We start from the raw sequence: 17611 nt of genomic DNA, 5'->3' as shown, positions 1-17611 counted from the left end.
TCGAAGCCCTGCGCAGAATTGTGAACACACCCAAGGACCAAGTCAGATAACAATTACAAGCCAATAAGGTACTTTAAAAACTCACTGTCTGGTCTGTTCCCGGTTGGAGTAGGTGACGTTGACAACCGCCGTCTCACTGTCCGTATTCACTTGCATGAGGAGGAAGAAGAAATCTCGGTTAGCTAAAGCAGGCACCCATGTCATCGATAAAAATAACTGTATAAAACAAGCTCAATCCTCACCACCCATGAGAGAAAGCAAGGGCTGGAGCTTAAAGAAGTTTGTTTTTTCACAATTCCCAGCAGATTGGACCACAGGGGTGGTGTCAGGATGACCAGGCACCTGCTGACATCCCTGGGCTCAGAAGGACCCACACTGAACCCTGCCATTTCCGCTAGGTATTGTGTGTGGCATTATTGTTGCCCCTGTTGTCTGCGGTGACATATATGTGTCTAAACCCACACACATGTCCAGCACTCACGTGTATTCATACATGAATACAACAAAGAGATCTGGGATCTTCTGCTAGAGTTATAACGTGTGTCTGTTTACGAATATGCTTTTCACCCTTAACCATATGCCACAAATTCTGTCCTGAGCTGAGTCTATGCAATATGTTATGCTGTAACCTCACATCCTGAGATCACTATGTGCAAGGAACAGCAGTCCAGAAATCTGGTAAATGAATGAATAGCAAAGGGGTCAGAATGCCATCTGTCAGGTATTGAGTCTGTTGAGATTCCTGCATCGCAGGGGGTTGGACTAGATGCTCCTCAGGGTCCCCACCCTACAATTCTATGATTAAAGGTAAAAAAAAAAGGTACAGGACCCCTGGATGGTTAGGTCCAGTCAAAGGCGACTATGGGGTTGTGGCGCTCATCTTGTTTTCAGGCTGAGGGAGCCGGCGCTTGTCCACAGACATCTTTCTAGGTCATGTGGCCAGCAGGACTAAACCGCTTCTGGCACAACTGGACACCGTGATGGAAACCAGAGTGCACAGAAACACCGTTTACCTTCCCGCCGCAGCAGTACCTACTTATCTACTTGCACTGGTGTGCTTTCAAACTGCTAGGTTGGCAGGAGCTGGGACAGAGCAATGGGAGTTCACCGCATTGTGGGGATTCGAACCACCGACCTTCTGATCAGCAAACCCAAGAGGCTCAGTGGTTACAACCTATTTCATCCATTGCCCTGGTCTGGTTCCTGTCTTTTGCTCCAAAGCCCACCCATATACATTCTCTGAAACATCTCAAAGGTCCTTACCTTGTTCACAGTTTTCCACAGTACCATACTGAGCTAGCAAACCATCCAGAACCTATTCAGATGTGGAAGAAACAAAAAGAAGTGGTTTGTGGAAGAGAAAGAAAGAGAAAGAGTTATACTGAAAATTTCACCAAAGGTAAAAATCAGGAAAGGAAGCGCCAAAAATGAAGGACAAAACAACAACAGCCCACAGGAGATGAACATTTAAAGCCGTGCCTCTGCCCCCCCCCCAAAAAAAACCCTGGGGAGTCTGGAGCTTGTAAAGAGTGCTGTGAGTTGCTAGGATACCCCCATTCCACTTCCAGAACTACAATTCCCAGAGTTCCCTGGGAAGAGGGATTGATGACCAATTGGATAATTGTAGCTCCGTGTGATGGGAAATAGGAATATCTTGAGAACTCTCAGCACCCCTAACAAACCACAGTTCCCCGGATTCTTTAGAGGGTGCCCTGAGTGTTTGAAGAGGCAAGGTTACTTTCTTAAATCTATACTGAAGATGGAGCCAAGGTCTCAAAGCGGAACCCAAAAAACCTGAAAATGTACTCATACGGTATGAAACATAATATTGTAAATAAACACATTTCAGCGGTTAGACTAGCTAAATAGCATGCACCATTGTTTAGGAAATGCATGAGTTGCAAGAGGGAAACTCCATTTAATCTGGTCTCTTTCCTTTCGCTCCAGAGGGATTCTTTTCTTTGCAACGAAAGGGAATCAGAAAATCTAATAATTAATCTCCATTGCTCTGCCCCATTCACACATCTCAAAGTATCCCAAAGCTCACTCATCCAGCATGCAGCTTCCAGTTTATTAAAAAGACATTTCAGATACAGATGCTAAGACTATGCACTTGTCAGAGACCTCACTTACCTCCCATCGTAACTGAGGGGGGATGTTCCTTATCTGAATTTTGCGGCTCCTAAAACAAAGGATAAATTTTATTTATTATTTGTTTGTTTGTTCGTTTGTTTTCTATACTGCCCTATACCCGAAGGTCTCAGGGCGGTTCACATAATTTTAATTATTGTACTGTTGGATTAACATCTGATAAGGCTCCTGGGACCTTAAACATCTTTATGACATGCAGAAATTCAACAGATGAAGCTTTCCTCAGTCTTGATCTGCAATTGTGCCCAAAACCATTTTTAGTGTTTGTTTTGAAGATTTTGAGGCTGCCCTATGAAGGAAACTTCCTCTCCGAGCAATTTACAAAATTAAAATACATTTCCACATGCAAAAATCAAATAAAAACAAATTCCACACCTCCATACACCCAGGAACAATAATCCTATTATTAGAAAACCAATCTGAAAATTATGTCTGACAACAATGCTACAAGATTCTCTAGGGAGGACCTCAAGGCTGCTCCTCGTATACTGTAAAAGAAGGTTGTCTACAGATTACAAAATAATAATAAGCTAGAATGAATCTGGTGCGTTCAACGTTTGCATACCCATGATCAGTGCCTATGAACTTGTACGGTGTGCTCCAGACCTCTGCAACAAACCTATTAAGATAGTCTGCCCCCAGAGGCTTATGGACTTAATTGGCTTTTAAAAGACTCTGGAAACTCATTTTACAGATAAAAATGGCTCGCGTCCAACCCAACAGGCTGTATGCGTGGCCGGTCCTGCACCAGACATGTCCAGTCCACCGCCAGGTCATATCTGGTCAGATAAGGAGAGCGCTACTGTTGCCTTTGCAAGCAGTCAAGATATTCAGAAAGACATGCACCATCTCCCTCCTTCTCAGGGAAGAATTACCAGCTACTTTAAAAGGACTCGGGCTGCAGTCAGAATTCGAGCCGTCAACACCTAATCCAGGAGAACCAGAAGACCATCAGCCAGTTTCGAACTCAGCATGGGTTGGTCAGCTAGGTGAACATATCTCGCCACAGTGGTACATGCTCTGGTTATCTCCCACTTGGACTACTGCAATGCACTCTACGCGGGGCTACCCACTGGGAAATTACAACTAATCCGGAACGCAACAGCTAGACTGGTGACTGGGAGCAGCCGCTGGGAGACCATATAACACCGGTCCTAAAGGATTTTCACTGGCTCCCCCTATGTTTCAGAGCACAATTCAGCGCTGTTGCTGACTTTTAAAGCCCTAAACAGCCTCAGCCCTGTATACCTAAAGGACCGTCTCCAACCCCATCGTTCGGCCCAGACACTGAGGTCCAGCTCCAAGGGCAGTTCCTTCACTGTGAGAAATGAGGTTACAGGGAACCAGGCAGAGGGCCTTATCGGCAGCGACGCACTCCCTGTGGAACGCCCTCCCGTCAGTTGTCAAGAACATAAAAAACTACATAACTTTTAGAAGTCGTCTGAAGGCAGCCCTATATTGAGAAGTTTTTTTATGTTTGGTGTTTTATTACGTTTTTATATGTGCTGGAAGATGCCCAGAGTGGCTGGGGAAACCCAGCCAGTTGGGCAGGGTATAAATAATAAAATGGCTGTTGTTTGTTTGTTCTGAAAACGTACACACATCTATCTGGCCCAGGCACTCATGTATTAAACTTTTTTGTTTGCGAATTCCTGTCTATCTATAAGCAGTCTGGTTCCAGTCTTTGCAAGCGGACAGAGACAGATTTGGTCATTCAGATGGACAATTTACTTGTAGTCCTGGACTGAGGGGGTGCGACCCCATTGGTCTTACTAGGCCCCAATACACTTGATCAGGAAGCGCTGCTGGGATGCCTCAGGGATTTAGCATGGATTAGAGGCACTGATATACAGTGGTGTTAACCTCTCCAGGCATGCTCAGAAGATAAGGCTTGGCTAACTTCCGTTTGATGGCTGTTAACTTGTGGGAGACAAGGTGAAGCTAAGGCTAGCATCTAGACCAGCCTTTCTCAACCTGTGGTTCCTCAGATGTTGTTGAACTACAATTCCCTTCACTCTTAGCTAGCAAGGCCATGTTGGTTTCTGCTTTCTTCTCTGTGCAGCGAAGTGCTTGTCACGAGACAGGTTGTTTACATTCCACAGAGTCTGTACTGTTGGGTTTCTCACGGGAAAGGAGACTGGATGTGACGTACACTGGTTTCCTGTTTTTCACTGTTCTTTGCAGTTTCAGTTTGTGATTCTCTCCGTGCTTTAGAGGAGAGATGACGCTTTCTCTGCTCCGGCAGAGGGAAAATGTTTTTCTGTAACTTACCAGCTTTGAACTGTAAGTAAAGTAGTATAGAGCATGTTGGCTCATACTTTTCATCATTCCGCTGTGCACTGGACACTGCTTATCTCCAACATTTGGTTCCGGGCCCAGAAAAATGCAGTGTTTTGAGGATGGACTTCAGAAGTCGGGCTCCTGGCAAAGGAACAAAGGAGCAAGAGACGAAGTGCCGGCAAAGCATCGGAACAGCGGCAGAGGAACGGAACGCACGGTATCTGCTCTGCGCGTCAAGATGATTGATGAAGGTATGTGCTACTGCTCCGGGCAGCCTGCCAGCTTCTAATTAATGGCTTTATGGCTGGACTTTGAACTTTTAATAGCCGGTTTTTGCCGAGGCACAGGCAAAAGGCTACAAGGAAAAGGTTTCCTATGCTGGGGAAATCGAAAGTAACTTTTACAAGTGCTGTTGTTTCAAGCAGCTGCAGATGTGACGCAGCAAGAATTAGGGCAATAGAGAAAGCACTTGGGGACTTTCGCTTTTGAACTTGCCTTTGGGAATGAAGCTTGAAGCAGCTGCAGAAAAGCAAAGCAGTTAAGCAGAAGAGCAGCACAGGCAAGGCAGAGGCTGTTTTGAAATTGCCTTTGGGTTAAAGCAGCTTGATTTAAAGCAGCAGTGATGGCTAGCTGCAGAAGGCTGGATGAAGCAAGTGGGGAATTTGATACCACTGATCAGCCAAATGCTCAACTCACAGTAGCCTGTGATACTGCCATGATTCAGAGTGAAGCAGATCGGCGGGGTGCTAGCTGCATCAACAAGGGGGAGACTTCACAGTCGTCATCCCATAGTGCAGTGAAACCACCAGATGGCGCCAAAGCTTTGAAGGCAGTGAAATGCTACTCGTGTGGATGTCTAGGCCATATGAAGAGGGAATGCAAATATCCCAGGGCCAAGACAGAGCAGCGCAGTGGAAGCTCATCGCGTGGAAAAGGCCAGAGCAAAGGCAAAGGTCCAGTGTCCAGGACAACGCAGCACAAGGCAATGGTCTCACGCTACGCTCCAAAGGTTGCAAAGGTTGCAGAGGTTGCAGAGGTCCAGAAGAAGTCTAGATCTTTCTTCGTTGTTGATTCAGCTGCAACGCACCACATGTGCAACGATAAGAGACTGTTCGTGTCTTTTACACCGCAGGAAGGTGCGATTCACCAGGCGGATGACCACACAATCCCCAGTAAAGGCTACGGAACTGTTGTTCTTCACAGTTTGGACTTATCGATACAGAATGTGCTTTATGTGCCGGATGCGAAACATAATCTGCTCAGCGTTGGACAGCTGATTGAGAAGAAGATTGACGTTTCCTTTAAGAACAATAGATGCATCATCACTAAGAAAAATGATTATCAATTGTATGCTGAATTTGTTGATCGTTTGTTTCTTTTGTATTATGATGATGTTGTGCAGGATGACACTTGTTGCATTGCAGGTTCTAACAAAAGTTTGCATGCAGAATGTATTCACGATTTTCATCGAAAATTTGGACATTTGCATTTTGAGGCAGTATCTAAAATGCCTGCCTTGGTTGAAGGTATGACTATTAAACCCTGCAGGTACCACATGAAGTGCAAGGCATGCGCAGCAAACAAGGTGAAAATGGCTGCGAAAGGTAAGGTGTCTAGTAGGCAAGCTACAGAACCATACCAAATTATTCATGCTGATTTGGTTGGGCCACTAGCGCCCTCTTTAGGTGGAAATAGGTACTTCATGGTTCTTATTGATGCATTTTCCAGGTATATTTTTGTGTACAATCTCAAGCAGAAATCAGAGGCTTTTCCTAGGTTCAAGGAATTCTGTGCTTGGTTGGGAAATGTGCATTCTTTTTACTGACCGGGGGGGAGAATTCACTTCTCAGCAGTTTGAAGCTTTTCTGGCTGAGAAAGGAATTCAACACGATTTGTCTAGTCCTCGCTCGCCATGGCAGAATGGACTTGCGGAACGAGCAAATCAAACATTGCTTCAAGGGTTAAAAACCTTGCTGCATGATGCAAATCTTCCAGAGAGTTATTGGGCCGAAGCTCTCTCATGTTTCACTTACAGTTATAATCGCAGGTTATCTTCAGCGATTGGTTGTACCCCCTATGAGAAGATGTTTGGCAAGAAGCCATACATCAAACACATGAAAATTTTTGGTTCGGACATGTGGGTTCACTCACCACAACATTCCAAGTTAGACAAGCGTGGATTGCATGGTATCTTTCTAGGTTATCAGAAAGGGTCTTACAGAATAATGATGACTGACTCAAAGGAAATTAAGCTCACAAGAAGTGTTGAGTACAATGCCAAGTGGGGGGAGAATGTGGGAATTTTTCAATGTTATCCTGATGACAGTGATGAGACTGAGGATAGTCAACAGCAAAAGCAACCGCAACAACCCACACCCACTGATGAAGGTTCTGATTCTGAGTCTGAAACTGAAACTGAATCGGGTGATTCAGAGGATTTCAAGAGTGCGAAAGCCTCTATGCGACCCTCTGAAAGCTCTGATCAAGAATTGGAGGAACCATTGTTCACAATAGGTCACTTTTCTCCTAAGAAGGAAGAGGAGAATGTTGAAGACTTAAGGCTAATTCGCAGGTCACAGAGAGCCACAAAAGGCAGACCTCCAAAGAGATTTGCTGATGAGTTTGCTAACATAGCAGTGACAGCTGTTAAAAACTCCAAGAAGGTTTTTGAACCTTCAAGTTTCCAAGAAATCCAGGATTTGGATTCAAAGGAAGCTGAGCCATGGTTAAATGCCATGAAGGCTGAGCTTGATTCCTTGGAAAGGAACAAAACATGGGAACTAGTTCCAGTAGTTCCAGGAATGAAATTGCTTGGAAGCAAATGGGTCTTCAAAGCGAAGACTGATCAAAATGGCAAGATAGTCAGACACAAAGCCAGGTTGGTAGCCAGAGGTTTTGCTCAGGTACCAGGTGAAGACTATCACGAGACCTACTCACCCACAGTGAGGTATGAGAGCATTAGGCTTATGCTCAAGCTAGCTGCAGAGGAAAATCTACACATTAGTCACCATGATGTGAATACAGCTTTTCTGTACGGATCTCTAGGTGAATCACTTTATATGCTTCCACCTGATGGCGTACAGGTAAAACAGGGATTTGTTTGTGCTCTGAAAAAGTCAATTTATGGTCTCAAACAAAGTGCACGGTGTTGGCACACAAAACTCACTGAAGTATTGTTTTCTCTAGGTTTTAAGCAAGGGAAATCTGATCCATGTGTATTTGTCAAAGAGGAGGGGCAAAAGAAACTGTATTGTTTGTTTTATGTTGATGATCTTTTATTCTTTTGGAAAGATGTCACAATGTACAATAACGCCCTAGCTCAACTGAAAGAGCACTTTGACATGAAAGATCTTGGTGAGGTAAACAACTACCTATCTCTGGAAATAGAGAGAGATCAAGATGGTAACGTTCTAGTACACCAGTCACGGAAAATTGCTGATGTGTTAAGCAAACTAAACCTGATGGATGCTAACCCTGTAGACACACCGATGGTAACAGGTTATCAGGTAGATGACACTGAAGAAGCATTTTCTGACACTACACTGTACAGAAGTGTGCTAGGCAAGCTAAACTTCATTGCCAGATGTTCAAGACCAGACATTGCTGTTAGCTGTAATTTGCTAAGCAGACAAGTCAACAATCCTACTGTTAAGGATTGGAAAGCTCTGAAACGCATAGCGCGGTATTTGAAAGGCACTATGCATTACAGACTGAGATTTAACAATCAGAAGTCTGGTGGTCTTGAGATATTTGCAGATGCAAGTTTTGGAAGTGACACTACAGACAGGAAAAGTACGTCTGGAGTTTGCTATAAGTACAATCAGGGTCTATTTGATTGGTCATGCAAGAAGCAAACAACAGTTAGCTTAAGTACTTGTGAAGCTGAACTGAATGCACTGTCTTATTCACTTAAAGATTGTGAATGGTTGTTACAATTGTGCAAAGACATGAAAATTCCTGTCAAATGTCCAATCCAGGTTTACCAGGACAACAAAGCATGTTTGGCTTTGCTGAATTCTGAAGGTTGTAAGCAAAGCACGAAGCACTTGCAATTGAAGGTGCAACATGTTAGGGAACGTATTCAGAAGGGACTCGTAACGGTGTCCTATATGCCAGGTAATGAAATTCCTGCTGATGTATTGTCCAAGATTGTATCAAGGGATCAACACTGTACCTATGTGCAGAAGTTGGGTTTGTACTGATATTGTACGAACACGCTGCCCAGAGATGTTCACAGAAAGGGGGAGGATGTTGGTTTCTGCTTTCTTCTCTGTGCAGCGAAGTGCTTGTCACGAGACAGGTTGTTTACATTCCACAGAGTCTGTACTGTTGGGTTTCTCACGGGAAAGGAGACTGGATGTGACGTACACTGGTTTCCTGTTTTTCACTGTTCTTTGCAGTTTCAGTTTGTGATTCTCTCCGTGCTTTAGAGGAGAGATGACGCTTTCTCTGCTCCGGCAGAGGGAAAATGTTTTTCTGTAACTTACCAGCTTTGAACTGTAAATAAAGTAGTATAGAGCATGTTGGCTCATACTTTTCATCATTCCGCTGTGCACTGGACACTGCTTATCTCCAACAGGCCAGAGCTCAGGGATGATGGGAGTTGTAGTCCAACAACATCTGGGGAACCACAGGTTGAGAACCACTGATCTAGACCATGGGTAGGGAAACTAAGGCCCGGGGGCTGGATCCGGCCCAATCGCCTTCTAAATCCGGCCTGCGGATGGTCTGGGAATCAGCATGTTTTTACAATAGTAGAATGTGTGCTTTTATTTAAAATGAATCTCTGGTTTATTTGTGGGGCATAGAAATCTGTTCCTTTTCTTCTTTTCAAAATATAGTCCAGTCCCCCACAAGGTGTGAGGGACAGTGGACCAGCCCCCTGCTGAAAAAGCTTGCTGACCCCTGATCTAGACCTTCCAGTTAAAGATCCTTGAGCTGCAAGCTTGAGGCCGACAGCAGCAAGTAACCTGTCTGTTGATCCGACAAAAGCAGAACATCAGGCTCTAAGGATTTATATACTAGAGCTGGCCAATGCTGAGGCTTCTTCCTGCCAGAAATTGCAGGGGTCCAATGCTCCATGCTAACTATTTCCCTCCTGCGCCTGAAGGCGGCTTTGAGTTCTTTGAGGAAGCAGGAGGCGCTGTGGTCTAAACCACTGAGCCCCTTGGGCTTGCCGATCAGAAGGTCAGCGGTTCGAATCCCTACGACGGGGCGAGCTCCTGTTGCTCTGTCCCAGCTCCTGCCAACCTAGCAGTTGGAAAGCACGCCAGTGCAAGTAGATAAACAGGTACCGCTGTGGAGGTAAACCAAGTTTCCGTGCACTCTGGCTTCCGTCAGCATGTGCCACTGCACCAGACGCAGTTTGGTCATGCTGGCCACATGACCTGGAAAGCTGTCTATGGACAAATGCTGGCTCCCTGGGCCTGAAAGCGAGATGAGAGCTGCAACCTCATAGTCGCCTTTGACTGGACTTAACCGTCCAGGGGTCCTTTACCTTTACCTGTCAGCTATTTTCCTTCTGTGCCTGAAGAAGGCTCTGAGTTCCAAGCAAACAACTATTTCAGCTTCGAATTGAATGCAATACACATTTTGGAGTAAAGTCAACAGGAAAAACAGGAAGGAAGGCGAGGAGGACAGGTTGTTTGGCAACAGTCTTAAAATGTTGACAAATGACCAACCGTAACAGGTTTGACCTCCAAAATTCATGTCTCTATGTGCCATGTTCTGCATCTGCCATATACATGTAAAGCAGCATCTAAACAGCCATGGCTTCCCCCAAAGAACCCTGGGAACTGTAGTTTGTTAAGGCTTCTGAGAGTTCTCAGGAGACCACCCCTTCATTCCCCTACTATTCCCAGAGTGGTTTAACCATCAATCCCTCTACCCAAGAACCGTTGGGAATTGTAGCTCTGTGAGGCGAAAAGGGGTCTCTTTACAATGCTCAGCATCCTTCATAAATTACATACATACATACATACATACATACATATGCGAACCCGGTTCACCAGATTACGAGTCCACCGCTCCTAACCACTACACCACGCTGGCTCTTTGGAGAGAACGTTGTGCTTTCCTTTCCTCATCTGCTCATGCCATCGGGACGCTTGCACGGTATGGTTTAATCCGCAAACACGGTTTCAATGACGACTTCTCCAACAACTAATGATAAGATACCATCTTACTATCACCACCAAAATGCCATTCTTATTTCATATATTCTTACATCATTGGGGAGCTTGGGATGGTGCCACAACTCCCATTCTAATTTGGGCATTTCACGTCGGCTCCCTCATTTTGTAAACAAAAATTCTAATTTATTGTTTTAAGTTCTATCCGGGGTAGCAGCTGCCGCCACCACAAACCATGCCCACTTTGTTGCAACAGTCCCCCCAGCTTTGAATGTGAACAAGTGGCTCAACCTGGTATTAAATTATTCCGCAAGGTGGATTATTTGACAGCTGTTCCAAAATGTTGGGTCATCATAGCACGAGATGAAAGAGCATCCATCAACTATACCAACCCCATCCCCCTTGCTCCCTAAGTCTCCTAGCTTTTACCACATCCTGTAGGAAAACCCGAGACATCATATTCTGTCTCCTAATGCTTCCAAAGTCTTTGGGATCCGAGTCCTCCGTCTCCTGTCTGGCTCTCCAGAGCATTCTGAAAATCGCATCCATCGGAAGGAGATGGGGCGAGCAAAATTACACTCGGAGAGCGTCAGTTTGAATCTCAGGGGGTCAATAAAGAGAGAGAGGATCTCTATAAAGAGCCTAAGGGCTGTCTATAAAACATGCTCTCATTTTTAATGGATGGGAGGCCGAGAAGAAAGAAATTAAAGAAGAGTAACGGCAGCGGAGAATTTTAATAAGCGTGCCAACCCGAGAGCAACAAGCAGACACCTCTTTTCCTGAATTTGCTCCTCCTCACGACTCCTGCTTCCCAAAATAGAATCTTTGGGAATTTTCAGAGCCAAAATTATCCCATCCTTCTGCAGCAGCTGCCACATACAAGTACAGGTGGAACATTTGACTTTCTGGACATTCCTCAATTCACCAAGCAGCTGCGATCTAGGGCTGGTGACATGCAAATACTGTAACAGATCTGTGGCCATGCGAATCACTCGCTATCCGCTGTGACTATTCTCCACGTGCAAATTGTATTTTATCCATCTTGTTTTTTAATCTTTTCTATTCAATTTTACATTATATATTTAAATTCAAACATTGATCATAATCATCAATGTTTAGGATTCCCTGAATCCTTAGACTTCTCTCCAACCCTCCATGGTTTCCATTATCAAACATTTTCGACTGCATCATATATTTTCGCTATTCTACTTAAAACAATCCATTATTACCTTAGTTTTTAATACATTACAAGGGTACCTCGGAAGTCAAACGGAATCTGTTCCAGAAGTTCATTCCAACTTAAAATGTTCAGAAACCAAAGCGCGGCTTCTGATTGGCTGCAGGAAGCTCCTGCAACCAGTAGGAAGCTGTGTCAGATGTTTGGGTTCTAAAAAATGTTCACAAACCGGAACACTCACTTCTGGGTTTGTGGAGTTCAGGAGCCAAAATGTTTGACTCACAAGGCGTTCGTTACCCAAGGTACGAATGTACAAGCATTACTCTAATCCTGCCAGAGTTTTTGGTTGTTCATATTTTATCTATCTGGGTCTATCATTCCTCTGAGCTCCTCAGCCGACCCATCCACCCTCCCCAATATCTACACCCAGGAAACACACAACTCCCCTTTGCGTGGACCATTTACACGCAAGGTTCAATTACCCCAGCACTTATTCCCTTTCTAACTGCATTCTTCTTGTGCTACAGTTCCTTACCAATAGGGGTTAAACCTGTGAAAAAGAGAGGCACTGAGCTCAAGCAGCTCTGGAACTTGAATCCCTAATGGGTAGACTGGTCAACAGAGGTAAAATATTGCCATTTTACAGATGGAGAACCGAGACCAGTGGCTCTCCAAGATTTCAGATAATATTTCTCTCCTAACACTACCAGGAAATATCAGGGATGGGACCTGTGGGGGCCTCGGCATATTTGCAAAACCTCAACATCTGCTGTGTTTGTGGGCCACTTTGTTGTCATACTTGTTCTCTTAAGAACATATGCTGCATTTGACCTATAAAGCCCTAAACAGCTCAGGACTGTAATACCTCAAGGACCACCTCTTTCCATATGAACGTACCCGGACCCTGAGATCATTTTCTGAGGCCCTCTTTCGTGTGCCTCCTCCTCAAGAGGTCCAGAGGGTGGCAACATGAGGACGGGGCCTGCTGTGCAGTGGCCCCCTGTCTGTGGAATGTTCTCCCCAGAGAAGTTTGCCTGGCACCTTCATTACACACCTTTATGCACCAGGCAAAAACATTCCTTTTTAACCAGGCCTTTGGTTGATCTGATTTACATACCCTTTTAAAATGTATTTTTTGTGAAGGGCTACTGGGGTGTTGTTTTCATTTTTTATGTATTTTGTGGTTTTATACCTTGATTTTATTCTGTTAACTGCCCTGAGACCCCCAGGTATAGGAAGGTATATAAATTCAATAAATAAATAAATAAACTTATGCTGAGGGCCCTCTCCCATGTTCCTCTTCATTGTTCAGGGAAGGGCTGTGGATCAACAGGTCCCAGGCTCAATCTCTGTCATCTCCAGGTAGGGCTGGCAGAAATTCGTGCCCCAAACCCTGGTTAAAGGTAAAGGTAAAGGGACCCCTGACCATTAGGTCCAGTTGTGACCAGCTCTGGGCTTGCGGCGCTCATCTTGTTTTACTGGCCGAGGGAGCCGGCATACAGCTTCCAGGTCATGTGGCCAGCATGACCAAGCCACTTCTGTCGAACCAGAGCAGCGCACGGAAACGCTGTTACCTTCCCGCCGGAGTGGTACCTATTTATCTACTTGCACATTGATGTGCTTTCGAACTGCTAGGTTGGCAGGAGCAGGGACCGAGCATCGGGAGCTCACCCCGTCGCGGGGATTCGAACCGCCGACCTTCTGATTGGCAAGTCCTAGGCTCTGTGGTTTAACCCACAGCACCACCCGCGTCCTTCTAAACCCTGGATAGCTGCTGCCAATTAGCATAGACCACTGGTCTTCATCTGGTGGATCGCAACTCACTAGTGGATCACGGCCACCATGCGAATCAGTGATAGAAACTCAGGTCTATAAGCTAAATGCCAAATTGCACCTGAAATCTGGGTTACGGTCATCACAATGGAATGTCTGGGTGCCTTTTGTTCCTGAATAATAATAATTGCTATTATTATTATTATTATTATTATTATTATTATTATTATTATTATTTCTATGCTGCTTTAAATTTAAAATAATAATAATCTCAAAGCGGTTTACAACACATTAAAACATCAAATCAAACAATCCAGGATAAAAGTTGAATTAAAAAATTCAGGTTTAATGAAAATATTTCAGATCCTTCTCTAAGTGGCATTTTGCTTCCCCCCAGAGACCTCCACATGGTCGCAACTGGAAGTGCAAATGGGGAATTTCTAACAATGATGCAAATATATGGCCAAAGATTAAGAAACAGGTCCCTAAATACATGATGGGGTTCAAAGTGCATCTGAAAAAGCTGAAGATAACCTGGTGTGGGCAGTATTCAAGCTAGATGGGACAGTGTCCTGATTCAGCAGAAGGATGCATCATTAGAGGTACCAAGATCAACCATAAGGGCTTTCTCATCAGAGCAAATTTCCCAAAGCTAAGTTTAGTCCATTTTAAGATTTTCTCTGCTGCTTTTTGTTGACTGAGAGTGCTGCTGATGTTGGTTATACAGTGGACCCTCCGGATACGAACTTAATTCATTCCGGGGGTCTGAAAATAACGTAAATAGAGGCGCGCTCTTGCGCATGTGTGCGCGGCGAAACACAGAAGTATACACTTCTGGGTTTGCCGTTGCCATAACCCAAAAATTCTGTATCCAGAGGGATATGTAAGTAGAGGTACAACTGTACATTGCATGATCCTCTGAAATCGGAAATGTTGAAGGATGGTATAAAAACATTTTCTAAACAAGCAAGCAAACAAGTATGAGAAGCCTCAGGATTTAATGCACAGCAGGTGCCATTTGCCGATGGAAAAACCACGTTGCCTTTAACATCCCATGTAGCAATGATGGAACCCATTCCCATGAGTGCCGTTGCTTATGCAGCCAAAAATCAACACCATCCGTTCATTAGCATGCCTGGATGAACCCCTAGGTTTGCAGAAATATTTTTAAAACTTGTAACTAAAAAACAAAACAAAACCCACCTCTTAAGAGTGTGCGTGTGAAAAATCCTCAAAGCTGATTTGACAGGGGAAAGAGGGAGCAGACAGATGGAAAACTGGAGCTGGAATGGAATAGTCGTCTGTTCAACTTCTGAAGCGCAGCTTCTGATTGGCTGCAGGAAGCTCCTGCAGCCAATCAGAAGCCCTGTCAGACGTTCGGCTTCCAAAAGAATGTTAGAAAACTGGAACACTCACTTCCGGTTTTCGATCGTTCGGGAGCTGAAGCATTCAACTCCCAAGGCGTTTGGAAGCCGAGGTATGACTGTAATTGTATCCTGGAAAGGGAAATGGCTGGCCGGAACCCTGAACAGGAGCATTCCGCATTCTCACCTCATTATAGTTCAGTTGGATCAAATGCAGTGCTGGTAGCACTAAGGTTGCAGGTTCAAATCCCCATAAGGGACAGCTGCGTATTCCTGCATTGCAGGGGGTTGGACTAGGTAATCCACAGGGTGCCTTTCAACTCCATGATTCTTTGGTTAATAATAATAATAATAATAATAATAATAATAATAATAATAATAATTTATTATTTGTACCCCGCCCATCTGGCTGGGTTTCCCCAGCCACTCTTTTAAGGTCTCACCTGTCTGTGTGTGCTTTGTGTGTAGAGACAGGCATTTAAAATGGCTTCCCCCCATGGCAAAGGAAAGGTTAGTCGAGTTTAAAGACTGCTGATATTGCCGAAGATCCAGTTTTTAGAAACATACTGCCATTTTCCTCAAGTGAGGATTTGCCAGCTTCCGTTGCCTGTGATGAGAATGAAAAGCCTCACAGTTTCACCCTGAAGTACACAAAGCTTTCAGAAACAGACTGGGAACCAAAGGCCAGCCTTCGAAGGGTCTTTTTTTTTTTTTTTTGTCCAAGAAAATCTCAAGACGAAGAAACGCGCAGCTTACCACGTTAACTAGAAGGGCACTTTTCAACAAAATCTTTTACTTGATTAATCACACTGCTTAAAATTGATTAAAAATAATAGAAACAGGGGAAGGAGAGTATAAATAAATAAATTTTAGTCCTATACAACCGAGTGCAGAATTTAAGTTTCTCAGCTCAGGTTTTTGCACAGCCGAAAAGATGTCTGGCCGAACTGGCTGAGGTAGGAATTGGTTCAACACATGTTTTCCTCTATCAACTTAAATCCCTCTGACCCCTTCCTATAGTACAGCATTCCTTGCATTCCAGACTCCTTAAACAATGGCTCCTCCATTCATTTGGGGACATGGAACAGCATTCAAGCAAGAGATTTCATTACAATTTCCATCCCCCCACCAAAAAGGGGAGGGGGATCAAAAATGGGACAAGACCCCTCCATTCCAATGAGAAACACATTTTTGGTTTCCTTTTCATTTCTCATTTTCCACTGGAGATCCTGGCAGAGCTACCCAAAGTCACCATGGTTTGGGGTTGTTGTTTTAAAAAGAAAAAGAAAAATACAATTAATCGCCTCGGTGCCGAAAGACGGGGTACATCTGCATAAGTGGGGAAAGCAACAAAATGAGAGGGGGAAAAACAGTTCAGAAAAACCAATCCCTTCTAAAAGGGCAAGGCTTGGAACTGGGAATTCCTTAATATTCTGTGCGCCTTCATTTTGCAATTTACATTAAGTACTTACATTAAGTAATAATTCTGTGCGCCTTCATTTTGCAATTTACATTAAGTCCAATAAAATACAGAAACATACAGAATAAGGAAACCTAGTCGCCAAATAAAGAAAATCAAAATTCAAAGAAACTTGGGGTTCCGCTTGATTTTTTTTAGCTTGCTCAAATGAGTGAGTCAGCTTTGCAAACCACACACATTTGATTCAAAATTCCCGTTCGGATCAATGTGCCTCAATTGTGCTTTGTGATATGCCAAAGAGATGGTAATCCTTTGGGATCTCTTTCCTATGTAGGAAAGAAAGAGAGCTATTTTATTTATGCATATCTACTCAAAAGTAAGTCCTCCTGAGTTCAAAGAGATTTCCTCCCCAGGTTAGGTGTTTACAGTGGTACCTCGGGTTAAATACATAATTTGTTCCAGAGGTCCATTCTTAACCTGAAACTGTTCTTAACCTGAAGCACCACTTTAGCTAATGGGGCCTCCCGCTGCTGCTGTGCCGCCGGAGCACAATTTCTGTTCTCATCTTGAAGCAAAGTTCTTAACCCGGGGTACTATTTCTGAGTTAGTGGAGTCTATAACCTGAAGCGTATGTAACCTGAAGCGTATGTAACCCAAGGTACCACTGTACTTCATTTCAGCTTGAGGCTCAGTGGACTTGAAACCACATTGACCATAACAGCAGGTCTTTTACTCCTGGCAAACAGGTTGCCTGAGAGGTCAATCCTAAGTACTGTATTTTTCCGTGTGTAAGACGCCCCCGTGTATAAAACGCCCCCTACTTTTCGGGATTCCAATTTAAGAAAATGGGGGAGATGGCCCAGAGTTACTGAGCTTTTTCGCAGGGGAATACCAAAATCACTCACCCGACTCACAAACGCTGCCAATGGCATGCGTCGCAAAATAAAACAAGCATCTGCCCACCAATCGCACGCCCAATTGTCGCAGCGGTAGCCAATCCACAGCAGCCTTTAACGCAGCCACAAATCACCCACCCAATCGCCGCTGAAAAGATCCTGCTCGTGGCTGCAACCAATCGCCCGTCCCGCATATGCACTATCCAAGATGCCCACCAATTTTTAACCTTATTTTAGAGTAAAAAAAACCCTGCGTCTTATACACGGAAAAGTACGGTACATTTAAAGGTAAAGGTAAAGGAACCCCTGACCATTAGGTCTAGTCATGGCCGACTCTGGGGTAGCAGCGCTCATCTCGCTTTATTGGCCAAGGGAGCCGGTGTACAGCTTCCGGGTCATGTGGCCACCATGACTAAGCC

General features: G+C 44.5%; 1 protein-coding gene across 2 annotated transcripts in view; it reads right to left on the bottom strand.

Moving 5' to 3' along the window:
* IGF2BP1 (insulin like growth factor 2 mRNA binding protein 1) overlaps positions 1–17611 on the bottom strand; it is an 81622-nt gene that overhangs the window by 27284 nt on the left and 36727 nt on the right. For both annotated transcript variants that reach the window (XM_081884112.1, XM_081884111.1), the window contains exons 3-5: positions 2134–2182; positions 1264–1315; positions 86–149 (exon numbers count right to left, since the gene is read on the bottom strand). In XM_081884112.1, the coding sequence (XP_081740238.1) occupies positions 86–149; positions 1264–1315; positions 2134–2182 (165 nt within the window). The remainder of the gene's footprint in view (positions 1–85; positions 150–1263; positions 1316–2133; positions 2183–17611) is intronic.

The sequence above is a fragment of the Podarcis melisellensis genome (genome assembly GCF_964234715.1).
Source record: "Podarcis melisellensis genome assembly, chromosome: 13".
Taxonomy (NCBI): Eukaryota; Metazoa; Chordata; class Lepidosauria; order Squamata; family Lacertidae; genus Podarcis; species Podarcis melisellensis.
This window is presented reverse-complemented; position numbering and strand designations above follow the sequence as displayed.